Source organism: Balaenoptera ricei, chromosome 19 (genome assembly GCF_028023285.1).
Source record: "Balaenoptera ricei isolate mBalRic1 chromosome 19, mBalRic1.hap2, whole genome shotgun sequence".
Classification (NCBI taxonomy): Eukaryota; Metazoa; Chordata; class Mammalia; order Artiodactyla; family Balaenopteridae; genus Balaenoptera; species Balaenoptera ricei.
In genome coordinates, this window is record NC_082657.1 from 49,123,023 (window position 1) to 49,136,251 (window position 13,229).

Sequence of the window (13,229 nt, forward strand, 5' to 3'; positions counted from 1 at the left end):
ATCCTTTGTATTTTTGTGATATCAGTTGTAATGTCTCCTCTTTCGTTTATATAATTTTATTTATTAGAATCCTTTTTTCTTGGTTAGTCTAGCTAAAGGCTTGTCACTTTTATTGTTCAAATAAGCTAACTTTTTTTTCTATTGTCTTTCTAGTCTCTATTTCTGCTCTAATCTTTATTATTTCATTTCTTCTTGTAACTTTAGGCTCAGTTCTTTTTTTATTAGTTCCTTGAGAAGTAAAGCTAGGTTCTTTGAGATCTTTTTTCTTAATATAAGCATTTATTGCTATAAACTTCCCTCTTAGAACTGCTTTTGCTGCATCTAGCATCTGTCTTTTCCTAAGTGCTGTAGTCTTGGAATTACATTGCCTCCCTTAGAAAAGGTCACTAAATGGAAAACCATCAGTTCAAGTTGGCACAGAGTTTTGGAGAAGACAGTGGAGCTGGTTTTAGTTGTGTAGGTCCATACTTAACTAGCAGTATGATAAACTCAAGACATTTGTTTCATCTCTATAATGGGGATAACATTTAGTTCACAGGATGAACTATATGAAAGTCAAATTTATATGAAAACACTGTAATTACAGAAGAATTCTGTGTAGTTTTTAGGCATAGCAATTTGAATGGCCACTAAGGAACTTCCTTAATTCCATTCCATTGGTTCTACCTTGACCTCACCATTATCAAGCACCTCAGGACCCAAAGAAGTGCAGTCCCCTCTACTGCTCTCCACCATCTGACTGTTCTCTCTTTTTCAGTTTAACCTGCTGTTTGGATGGAGCATCTCTGACTACCGAACTTTTCTCAGTTCAGCAGTGACTGTTGTTGGTCTCCTGATGGGAATCTCTCATCACAAGGAGGTAAAAACCCTCTTCCTCGTTTCCCTGCAGAATTCTATTTGGTTTAATATATCAAACAAGAGGAGAATTGCTTATAAAAGCAGCCCCACTGCATACTGGAAAAGGGAGAAACTTAGTTCCTTTGCCATTATTTTATGGTATTACCTATAGATACTGTATAGCTTTTGAGTGGCTGTTACCTTCAGAAATCCTTCCTTTCCTAAGCACATATAGTCGCACCTTTCTCACTTCTATCCTTAATCTTACTGCCAAAGACACTGGGCCTGAACTTGGGTTCTCATACCTGGCCAGATTAACATGATTTCTGCTGCTTTCTCAACGGCCCTTTGAAGGGTACAATTGGAAGTGGCTTAAAAAAGAAAAATTAGGGAGGTACAATTCCAGAAAGAACTGCAGTTATTTCTGTTTATAAATAGTAATTTCAGAGAGGCTGTTATTTTCTCCCAGGAACTACCTACACAAATCCCTTTCTGTTCAACATAAAAAATAAAGTAGGAAACTGAGGTGAGGTTTTGGGTCCCAAACACTAGCATATATAGATTTGATAAGAAAAAAACTGCAATTCAAGTTAGTGAAACTGGCAAGATTTTCATCAAAGCTCATCATTCTGATACTCTAGAAATCAAAGGTTACTAATTAAAATGGGTAAATTAACATAGTTTCTAACGTGCAAAGTTACCACCACCTTCCTAAAATCTAAGAAAGATTAACATAACTGCTATTTTGGGTGGGATGTTTTGTTGTGGTTCCAGCCCCAATCACTAGGGAATGAAGTCCTCACCCCTGGAACACTTTATATACTAAAGCTCTTAAAGAAGTAACAATCATAATAAACTTTTGCTAACAGCTACTTTTTGACTTAAAAGGGAAAATGGAGTATACTTACTGGGAAGAGTCTTGCATCACAAACTCAGCGTTTGCCCAAACTGTTTGGTTGACCTGGAGTTATGATTAAGCTCTTTTAAAATAAGTAGATATAAGCTGGCAGCCATTACAATATCTCTGTCACAGAGATTTCCATCACAATAGTATTTATTGCAAGTATTCATCCTCTAAGTTTTGGGTGTTTTTTTTTTAAAACAGTGCCCAGTGGCAATAATGAATGAGCCAATACCAAAGGAAAATAATCATTTTTAAAAGGAACACCTAAATTAAAGAATTTGGAAACCAAATTTTACTGGAAACCATTCTAGTAAGCCCTACATTTGAGAAAGATCTCTTTCTGCTGAAAAGGTAAGAATGGCAAAACTCAGTAATTACACTTTTAAAGATAACGATTAAAAAAAAATCTAAAAAAAAGCATTAAAAGCCAGTTTTCTATGGCTAACCTTTTAAACTGTATTGGAATGGTCCGAAGTTCAGAGTAGAAAGTGCTTGGAATGGCAGAGACAGTTTTCATTATCATTGCTGGTATCTATGTAGTCTATCAACACACTTTTGCTATTCCTTGAAGCTTCCATGTTTAGAAATATTTTCTGGAATTGCCAACAACTCACAAGGGCTTTGATTCACTTATAATTCCATTACAACTCACCTGTTTTCTTCTTGTGAAAGCCCTGAAGGCACAATTATTTACACTCTTAGAGTCAGTCACTGTTGCTTTTCTGTCCACTCAAAAGTATTTTCCTTTTTAATATTTTTGTTTTTCTAGTTTCCACCAGACATAAGTGTTTCCTTATGTGAATATATCCCAAATGTTAGCATATATCTTACATTTTTAAAGTAGATATTAAACTGTCAGTGTTTAAACTCGAAGTGTCCTATTGTCCTTCCAGGTTATTGCTTTAAACCCAGTCCTGGGCTCCTTTCTTACCCTCCTCACCAGTGTCGTTTTGATGGTACTCGTGATCATTAACCTTTTTGTTTCTGCCATTTTAATGGCCTTTGGTAAAGAAAGAAAGTCCTTTAAGGTAAGTAACTCTGACTCAGTAACTGAAATATAAACCGTATCGTGATTTTATCACTGGAAAAGCTCAATTTTAGCTGCTCTTAAGATTACAGACTGATGTAACGCACAGTATCAGCATACTCCCTTTATTAGTCTCCACAGCTCTGCCAACCATTTTCCTAGGAAACCCAATTTACCAAAAGTACATTATGTTCTACATCCACTGTCCTATAAATAGCTGGCCCTCCACTGTTAAGTAGCAGAAACACTCCAAGGCCTGACAGTAAACCATTAAAGGAAACAGTATCTTTACACTTTGTATCTACTTTTTAAAAAATATATCTTTGGTACTTTTTTCCTCCACCATTAGCAGCAATTTCGATTTCCTTGCTTTTCTCTCTTTGTCTTCCAACAGACTCAGAAAGAAGCTGCACTGGTGGATATGCTGCTACTGAAGCTCTCAAGTTTGTCAGGAAAACAGCAGCACCAGAACACATGTAAGTAAGCGAACAGCTCTAACAGCAATGGCCACTGACAAATGAAGTTTCAAGAAATTAATCCTGTTACCTCCTCACTTGGCTTATTACTTCTTAGTATATTAACACTGATCGTTGCGTGGTGTACTTTAGAAAATTATAGATGTTTATAATATACATAGTTAATTTTGTTAGTCAGTGAAGAATCAAAATCCCCTTGGCTGCAGATTCTTCTGTTTATGGAACTTGGCACTATCAGAGGGTTAACACTGCAGGAGTGGTGCAGGATAAACCAGCTCTGCTGCCAAACAAACACCACGTAACATCATTCATGTTCCAGGAGGACTGTGGGAAATATGAGTCAGAAGTAAGCTCACTGCAACTTTAATTGAAGATACAAGCATGAGATGTGGCTAAGGGGGAGCCCTGTCACAGAGAAGTAACCAAGCCAACTCACAGGTAACTATCTGGGCTTAAATACTGAGATCGAAATGGGCCCCTTACTCCCCAGGGAGCCAATAAGGTCTGGCTTGTGCCCAGTATGGGTCACTTGCTTAAATACTTGTCACTAAAATCTTGCCCCTCGTCATTTGACCAAAACAATGGAGAAAGCGGGGCACAGAATTTTTAACTTTATTAGCAGCTACTGAGCCATGACATACAAATCAATCAAAAACATTAAAGTTGCTTGAAACAAGTGTGTACAGATACACCACACAGAAGCCTAAGTCGTATCTTTCGATCCCAAAGCCATCCTTGTGGGGAAGGACGGCCTTAGCTAGGGGGCAAAACAGTAAGAGTCTCATCCGTCAAGGGAAGGAGCAAAACACCTACAGCCACACGGGCACCAAAAATTTATCTGAGATAAGTTTTTAAAGGTTCTCTTGATCATAACGTTTTCAAATGAAAACAGGAACCCCTCTTCACCTGTAGGCTTTCCAGCTCACTACTCCAGAGACTTGAATATTTCTATTAAGGCTACTGGAAGCCCACCTTAGCCTTGAATGGTGGCTTCTGCCCAGTATGTGGCCAGTAATGCAACCCAACAGAACATGCCATGGGGAAAAACAGGAATTTATATACAGTGCTGCCCTCTATTAAAAGGGAAACACAGCACTCAAAATAAAGCAAAAGGCCACAGAGGGCTCCCTGAGAATCCAGTAGAACTAAGAGGCCTTCAACTTTCCAAAGTTTGCAACTGGATCCAGGTGGAACAGTGCCCTGCAGCAAGGAGTAGTGTATCTGTCAATGAGAAGACCCAGCTTCTAAGAATTGTTACAATGGCTTCCTGAGCCATTTTCTCTCTCTCCCATTCTTATTAGAGTGAGAAAATGCACAACTTGGCCTTGAATCTCACTCACCACCAATCCCTCTGTACGGAGGGGTTTGTTTCTAAGTCTAGAACCTCAGCACAGAGCTGAGACACTTCATGAAGTACTCTCCTCCACCATCCGGCCATCGTTGACAGCTCTCCCCTTCACACTCCCCTGTGGAGGGATGGTGGGACAGGAAGGAGAGAAATGGGATCACACTGACAGGAAACGGACAAGCAAGGCTGCCAGAAGCCAGCTGCTCCAACCTCACAATCTCCAGTTGTTAGTCTCTCAGGAGCAGTGGAGAACCGGAAAGCAGCAGAGTGTGTCAGAGCAGGAAGAGAGCCCAGAGGAAGAGTGTACTCAGTGATGGTTAACAGATGAAGCAGAATTTCATGGAGATTCTTTGTTACAAGGAGAAACTGCTCAGTCTCAATTCCCAGAACTCGGACCTTGCCTGGTTTAGGAAGCCTATGTTTTCTTTTTCAACTCTTCAAATCTCCGGGAAAGATCATCAAAGTCAATGTCTTCAGAGGCTGAGGTGTTGGCACCAGCAGATGCAGTTGGTAGTGTGTCTGGCACAGATGGCAATTCTGGCAGTACAAAGTTGTCATAGGTATCCATGGGTCTGGAAGAGGGCTTTGCAGAAGCTTCTGGCCTGGGTCCAGGACCTAATTAAATTAGAGTAAGGAGCACAGTGTTAAAAACGCCAGTGGCTCAGATCTTCAAACCCCACAATCCCCCCTGGCAGAAACAATAAAATAAAATACTGGAGAAAACATTGTTTTTTAAAAAATAATTATTATTTAATTCTAAAGGTCAATAAAAATTTTCAGGACAATTAACAGCTACATTTTCTAATTATGGTTGAATATATGTTTTACTTTCCTACAGTGAGAAAAAAGTTTAAGGGAAAGTCAAAGTGTGGTGCATGGGGCTTAGGTACAGAGCATTCATTTAAACAGACTGTCCCCTTTCACAAAGGTCTACTCCCATAACAGGAAAGTCCAAGGAATGCTACTAGAATTCTACTGGGATGAGCTACTCTTTAAGGCTTATGGGGAAAAAATTTTCTATGGAATGTTAACATCCATACCGTTTGATGTAATAGAATGTGATCTGTATTTCTAGTCCTCCGTCTTCTGTTTTATATCTTACAAGTTAAAATCATCGCCCTCTCTACCTACTTACTGTATGTTTCCATTTATATCTAAGTTCTAGAATAGGCAACCTAAACCATAGTTTTAGAAAATAAGAACAGTGCTTGCCTCTAGGATGGAACTGACTAGAAAGGAACACAAGGTAACTTTCTGGCGTGACAGAAATGTTTTGAATCTTTACTGAGGTGGCGGTTACATAATGTATGTGTGTGGAGATACACATCAAAACTCATCACAATATACACTTCTGTGTATTTTTTGTATGTAAATTATACCTCAATGAAACTGTCCCAATTTTAAAAAATATTCCCCTCTGGGTTTCTGGAGTGCTGGTAGTGTTTTAAGTTTTCAGTGAATGGCTACATGAGCATGCTTGCTTTGTGAAAAGTCACTGAGCTATACACTTATGATTTATGCCTGTTTCCCCCTCTTTAATGCCCAAATTTTAAAAAAAATTTGGTATTTCCAGGCACAGTGGAAGTGGAAGGGGCAGGAACATACAGAACTTGAGGATGACTGAAAACTACAAGGTGAAAGGGAATAATGATACCACTAACAGAAACAGGGAACTTGGGAGATTCTTTGGAGCCAGGAAAGATCTTTTCTTTTTGGAAGTGGGAAATCCTGAGTTCTGTTTCCAGCATACTGCCTTTGGGGAGAGAACGGGGCATGTGGGTAGAATGCCACAAGCATAAAAACAATCTGAGGGAGGAACAGTGATGAGAAAACAGCGAAGGGTTCAGTACTGAGAAACTCTCAAGAGGGTTTCTGACTCACCAACGATCTGTGCAGAAGAGACATTCTTATCAGCATTAATGTCATCAACCTGAAACACAAAGATCGCATGACCAGAGGAGAAAGCAATGGCATCACTGGTGAAAGTAATGGTATAAGCCCATGTGTGTCGCAAAAGCTAAGCTGCTCAGCAAAAGCAACAGAAACTGCTCCAAAGAAACTGCCCCTCCGCCCCCTGTACTGCTTTCCTGATCTTCTTCCAACCAGAGAGATACCATGTTGAACTCGTAACTGCCAAGCAGAGGAAAAGAAAATTCTTACCACACCATAACATCTCTCTTTAATCTGATACCTTCACCTTCCAGGCAGAGAGAAAGCATTCTAAACCACCGCATTCATCTTCAAGAACCAAGTCCTCAAATACTAACGAAGATCTTCTACCTCATCCCTAGAAACAGTTGTGGGCAATGCTTCAATGCGTGCAAAACCAAAACATAAAAATTCAGGCCCAATGTAAAAACCAAAGGAAAGAACACTAAGCAAGCTCAGGAACAGGGCCATCTCCCTAGATGAGGAAACAAGGCTGGCAGAAAAGTCATCTAATTCTGAACCAAAACTGTTAACAACCACCTACAGTTCAAGGCATCATTACCATATTAGCAATAATAGCCAGCTTTAAGACTAAAATATAAAATTAATGCTACAGGCTGAAATTTACTAGACACTTATCTGTTTAAGACAAAAATCTGGTTCTTATTCCTTTACACAGTGTTGAGAATTTATAAAACTGGTATTTTAATTATTATATTCTGGCACCAAGACTGTACCAGCTCAATATGATTCTCTGCCTAGTCTAAAAAAAAGTCTGATCAAGTGCCCTACCAGAACTTTCCAGGATCTGCAGCTCCTTCCTGCATTTCTTAACTGCAGACAAAGCATTGCCACCAAGGATGCTGCCACCACCACCACCACCACCACCACTCCCCGTTTCCAGGGTAATATTAAAGCAACATAAGAATCCAAAGCAAAGAGCAATGCCAGTACTAGGAGTGATCAAAACTTTGCCTTCCCTGTGGCCATTATTTTGCTCTCTCTTCATGGGATTCACTCTCCTGCTGCTTATAAAAGAGGCTCAGGCACTTACAGATTCATACGATGGGGGAGTTGCTGGTATCTGAGGTGGATGAATATTGGGAAAGGCCTGATAATTTCCCATTGGCAATCCATTGAAATCCGACTGCAAGAGGAGAAAGGCAACATCAGAGACATTGCCCCTGATCTGCAATTTCTGAAGTGTGTAAATGGGAAGGGAGAAATAAATATGTGTGTGTATACAACTATTTTCTCGATGTGAATATATTCACATTGAATACATATATATATATTCAAGATATATATTTAATACATGTATTCAAGAGCCCCAAAAGAAAAAAAGGTGCCTAAAAGGACCACATGTGATCAGGAGGAATCTAGATTTTTAAAGATCTGTACCCAAAGGCTATTCTTCAAATTACTAAATTGCCTCAGTGTCTACAAGGGAAGCTTCTTACCAGACTTTCTTTTTGGGGGGAGAGGAGACGACTGCACTGCACAGCACGTGGGATCTTAGTTCCCCGACCAGGGATCGAACCCACGCCCCATGCAGTGGAGGCATGGACTCTTAACCACTGGACCGCCAGGGAAGGCCCCAGACTTTCTTACTAGCAATGACTGTCATCTTCTTGTCTACAAAGGAGGTAGACCTGGTAGTAAGTATTGGTTATTCGTTTTTGGAAAAAGCTACTAGTATACCTACAAGTCCCAAAGGTTCAAGAAACCTACATGAAGAGTTTTTCTAGTACCATCTCTCTAGATTTTCCCACTTCATTACCTACAGGTGAACCAAAAGACTTTCTCCAAATCCCAATGCTATTTTTTCCACAATATGATCAATAAACTAATACCAAATATTCTTACTGCTAAATCCTCTTGATAACCTACAATTCCTGAGTGTATTCACAGAGCCAACTTGTCATCTTCTGTAACATTTTCTAGAGCTTATATCCATATTTATTTGTATGTGTACTTACTGGTCCCTTTGGAAGAGGGTATGAGAAAGGAGTGTTTGGAGATGGCATAGGCATGGGCATGGGCATTGGCACTGTTCCATCAGGTCCACCAGCTGGTGCTGTGAATCCGCCCCCACCTCCTCTTCCAGGGCCCCCTTTCTTCACATCATCTGTGAATCCAACATCAATAAGATCTGTATCTACTCCAGGAGGAGCTTCTGCCTAAGAAAAAGAGAGAAACCCATATCATTAGGCCCTGTCACCAGCTAGGTTCCCCAGGAAGCTGACTCTGAGATGGAGATTAGCGTGATGGAAGTTTACTGGAGAGGTCTCTTGGGATAGACACCTGTGGGGACATGAAGGAAGCAGGACTGGGGAAAGGAAAACGGTGGGCTGCCGTGCATTCACAACAGGGGTGGGGGGGGGGGGTCAGCTAATCCCCCAGGGAGTTCTGGAGTTAGGATGGGCCTACAGCAGGTGCTCCCAACTGGGGACAAAGGGGCAGAGTCTTTAATCCCCTGCAGTGACCAGTTACCAAATACAAGCTGCCCCCAGGAAAGACCCTGGGTAAGGAAGCTCTCCTCTGAGGGCCATTGCTGGAGGGACACTCAGCTGCGTGAGCCACCAGTCATCAATACTCTCAAGAGGTGAGAGAGGGGCTTCCCTGGTGGCGCAGTGGTTAAGAATCTACCTGCCAGGGCAGGGGACACGGGTTCAAGCCCTGGTCCAGGAAGATCCCACATGCCGCGGAGCAACTAAGCCTGCGCGCCACAACTACTAAAGCCCGTGCACCTAGAGCCCATGCTCCGCCACTGCAATGAGAAGCCCACGTACCGCAACGAAGACCCAATGCAGCCAAAAATAAATTTATTAAAAAAAAAAAAAAAAAGCTGGTGGAATAAATGCTTCTGTCCTGAAGTGTTTGAGTATTTCAGGCAGGGGGAGGGTTGTCTGAGCAGCACACCAAAACATATACTATACCCGGTCAACATTAACTGCTGATTTACTATTTGCGTATCTGCCCTTCTTTCACTGTAAGCCTCCTTAGGACAGGGACCTTGTTTATATATTTTCTGTATTCTCAACTTTCTGGGGCACATGGCAGGCACACAACAGATGTTTCAGGATCTGTTCTGGGTCTTGGGGCTTTTCTTGCTACCCATAGGGGCCTCTCAATTCCTTGAACTTCACTGAAAAGTAGCAATAATGCCACTTTATATTTGTATCAAAGTTTGTACCTTTTCGAAGTGTTTTCAGTCATTCATCTCATCTGATCCCTAAATACTCTGAGAGATGCAGGCATATTTATTGTTACCCCAGAGGCATTAACTGGACAAAGGCTTAAACTCCCACATGCAAACTTGAGTGCAAAGAAAATGGTTATTTTTCAAAAACAGTGGTATCGAGAGACTCATTTTCCTTTGTATTCTAAAAGACTCTAAACGTACCATGACCACAGAGTCAGGCTCATAGGGCACATTGTAGTTCTTGGCAATTTCAATCAGGTATCTCTCCACCAGGATTTTGGGTGGGGCCTCCACACTCAGTTTGTGCATTAGCTGTAAGTAAAAGATCCAGGGTTAAGATGCATATGCATCAACCAGCCTAAGCCTAACCTGTATCAATTTTAAACTTTGTTCCTCACATTTCAAATTGAGAGGAAAAAAGGAAGCTCCAACCAGTTAAATTACTATTTTCAATCACAAAGCACAAGACCCATGTATCTCTCACATTCTCTGGTTACATATGCCTCAAAGACTGATATTGCTGCCTTCCACATTTGAAATCATCTACCCTTCTCCGCACCTCACTTCTACCTGCATAAATCACAAGTGGCACAAAGGATAGGATACAAAATCAGGAATGACACAGGATGACGGAAAGCTTCACAATCGGAAGTGTAGGACAGGGGTAAGGAGCTGACTGCACTGCCAGACAGCGTTCTTCTCTCTCTTACTATGAAATGTGCAATCCCAGATTAACCCTACATTACAGTGGTGCCCACTAGACTCACTGCAGGCAATAAAAATAACCTGCCCCCACCCCACCCATTGCTTCATGTTTAACAATTATGTTCATTACCCGGTCATTCACAGTTCCAATCTGGTTGGTCCTACATAACTTGCCATATTCCTTGCTATACTTGGCACAGAGTTGATCAGCAACCTACAGAGAAAAAGAACAGTAAATAAAAATGGAAACCACTCCTACAGAGGGCTTCAAGCTTCCTCCTATTAACAGTAAGCAGGATTTCCAAAAGACTAGGTCTGTAAAGCCTGAAGGGATACATATTAATTCATTTAGTTGTTTGTTTATCCAGCCATCCACTGAGCTGCAACTATGTGCCAAACTATTGTAAGCATTATGTTATACACTACAAATGATGAACAAAAACAGACATTGTTCCTACTCTTATAGAATCTTACAGTCTCTGGGTAAAAATAATCATTACTCAAATTATCACAAAGATAAAGGTACAAATGCAGCTGTGATAAGGGGAAAGGAAAAGTACACTAAACTATCTGCTTACAACAGTAAAATCAGACCTGATCAGAAAAGTCAGATAAAGTGATGCTTCACTGAGATGTAAAGGATGATCAGGAGTTAACTAAACATGGAGGGAAGGAAGAACATTCCAGGAAAAGAAAACAGCATGTGCAAAGGCCTCTGCTGGAAAAACAGGGCCAATCCTCAAGCCAAAATAAAATCAGTGAGCCTCTTGTGCAGAGCCCAAAGGAAGAGTGTGGTAGGAAATGAAGAAAGGCAGATGGGGGCCAGACAGTGCAGGGCTGTGTAGGCTTTATTAGTTTTGTTTCTATCACAAGAACAACAGGAAACCACTAAAGGACTTTAAAGCAAGGAGTAGTGACAGGATCAGATCAGTGTTTTGAACAGAACCCTTAGTTGTTCTGATGGAATGGTGAACAGACTAAAGGAAGCCAAAGTAGACGTAGAAAAAACTTTCAAGAAGTTACTACAATAGTACAGGCAGGAGATGACAGTGCTATTGGACCAGAGTGGTCCCAACACCTGGAAGTTCAGTGAGGGGGCACTCAGTGTTAGGTAGACTTTCAGGGGTACTGGGTACTTATAAGTTTGTTATTTGTCTTTTAACAGTGGTTTTTGTTTTGCTTTATACTATGCAGAAATCTTTAATTTTTACTTATATTATCACTCTTTGTTTATGGCTTTTAGGTTTTGTGGCATGTTTATGCCTTTTCCACTATGAGATTATTTTTTTTAATGCCTAACTTTCTTGTTTCTTTAAGGTTTCATTATTTTTAAAAACATGTAAATCTTTGTTTTGTCTGGAATTAATCTTGATATAAAGGAAGAGTATAAGAGAGACTATAAACAAGATTTACATTAAAAGTAGAAGCAGTTGCCTCTACTCTCCCATTCCCCTACCCACAAAACTGTATAACCACCCTCCCTACCCTATCAGAATACAGGAGGCTTACTCTCTGGGGAGGTTAAACTAAAGGAACTCTGGGCTCCATGCACAGCAGAGAGCAGAGATACTGGCAACAAGAGAATTAAGTGTAAATCTTCTCTAAGAGAGGAATGATACCTTTGGCTTCCTTCTCCCTGTGCTCTCAAAAATGCAGCCAGCTTATACCTTCCAGGTAGAAGACAGAACTCCTCTCTGAGGAAAATGACCAATCCAAGGAAAGAAAACTAGTTCCTGACAGTCTGGAGTTCCCTCAAGAAAGGGCTTAGTCAGATCATTCAACAATGAGTTGGTGCTGGAGGTATCACGCTCCCTGATTTCAAGCTATACTAAAAAAGCTGCAGTCATCAAAACAGTATGGTACTGGCACAAAAACAGACAAGTCAATGAAACAGAATAGAGAGCCCAAAAATGAACCCATAGTTATATGGGCAATTATACTACAACAAAGGAGGCAAGAATATACAATGGGGAAAAGATAGCATCTTCAATAAATGGTGTTGGGAAAATTGGACTACTCTCTCAACACATACACAAAAATAAATTCAAAACGGATTAAAGACTTAAACGTAAGATATGAAACCATAAGACTTCTAGGAAAAAATATAGGCAGTACACTCTTTTGACACTGGTCTTAGTAATACTCTTTTGGGTATGTCTCAGGCATGGGAAACAAAAGCAACAATAAACAAATGGGACTACATCCAACTAAAAAGCTTTTGTACAGTGAAGGAAACTACCAACAAAATGAAAAGGCCACCTACTGAATGGGGGAAGATATTTGCAAACAATATATCTGATAAGGGGTCAGTATCCAAAATATACAAAAAACTCATACAACTCAACACCAAGAAACAATCCAATTAGAAAACTGGCAGAAGAGCTGAACAGACATTTTTCCAAAGACGACAAACAGATGGCCAACAGGCACATGAAAAGGTAGATGCTCAATATCACTAATTAAGGAACTGCAAATCAAAACCACAATGAGATATCCCCTCACACCTGTCAGAATGGCTATCATAAAGAAAAGACCACAAATAACAAGTGCTGGTGATGATGTGGAGAAAAAGGAACACTTGTGTACTGTTAGTGGGAATGTAAATTGGTGTAGCCACTATGGAAAACAGTATGGAGATTCCTCAAAAGATTAAAAACAGAACTAACATCTGATCCAGCAATTCCACTCCTGGGTATTTATCCAAAGAAAACAAAAACACTAATTAGAAAAAACATATGCACACCTATTCTCACTGCAGCATTATTTACAACCACCAAGATGCGGAAGCAACCCAAGTG

General features: G+C 40.4%; 2 protein-coding genes across 5 annotated transcripts in view; one reads left to right on the plus strand and one right to left on the minus strand.

Moving 5' to 3' along the window:
• The window catches only part of PKD1L3 (polycystin 1 like 3, transient receptor potential channel interacting), a 64,463-nt gene extending 61,211 nt beyond the window's left edge, over positions 1–3,252 (plus strand). The window contains 3 exon segments of the mRNA XM_059903766.1: positions 758–859; positions 2,635–2,769; positions 3,169–3,252. Of these exon segments, the coding sequence (XP_059759749.1) occupies positions 758–859; positions 2,635–2,769; positions 3,169–3,252 (321 nt within the window).
• Positions 3,253–3,842: 590 nt separating this feature from the next.
• Positions 3,843–13,229, minus strand: part of IST1 (IST1 factor associated with ESCRT-III) — a 39,850-nt gene continuing 30,463 nt past the window's right edge. For 3 of the 4 annotated variants that reach the window (XM_059905369.1, XM_059905370.1, XM_059905372.1), the window contains 6 exons: positions 10,562–10,645; positions 9,928–10,038; positions 8,501–8,701; positions 7,576–7,668; positions 6,474–6,522; positions 3,843–5,207 (listed from right to left, as the gene is read on the minus strand). In XM_059905369.1, the coding sequence (XP_059761352.1) occupies positions 5,008–5,207; positions 6,474–6,522; positions 7,576–7,668; positions 8,501–8,701; positions 9,928–10,038; positions 10,562–10,645 (738 nt within the window). In that variant the 3' untranslated portion in view covers positions 3,843–5,007. The remainder of the gene's footprint in view (positions 5,208–6,473; positions 6,523–7,575; positions 7,669–8,500; positions 8,702–9,927; positions 10,039–10,561; positions 10,646–13,229) is intronic. The other variant, XM_059905371.1, reaches the window with a different exon arrangement.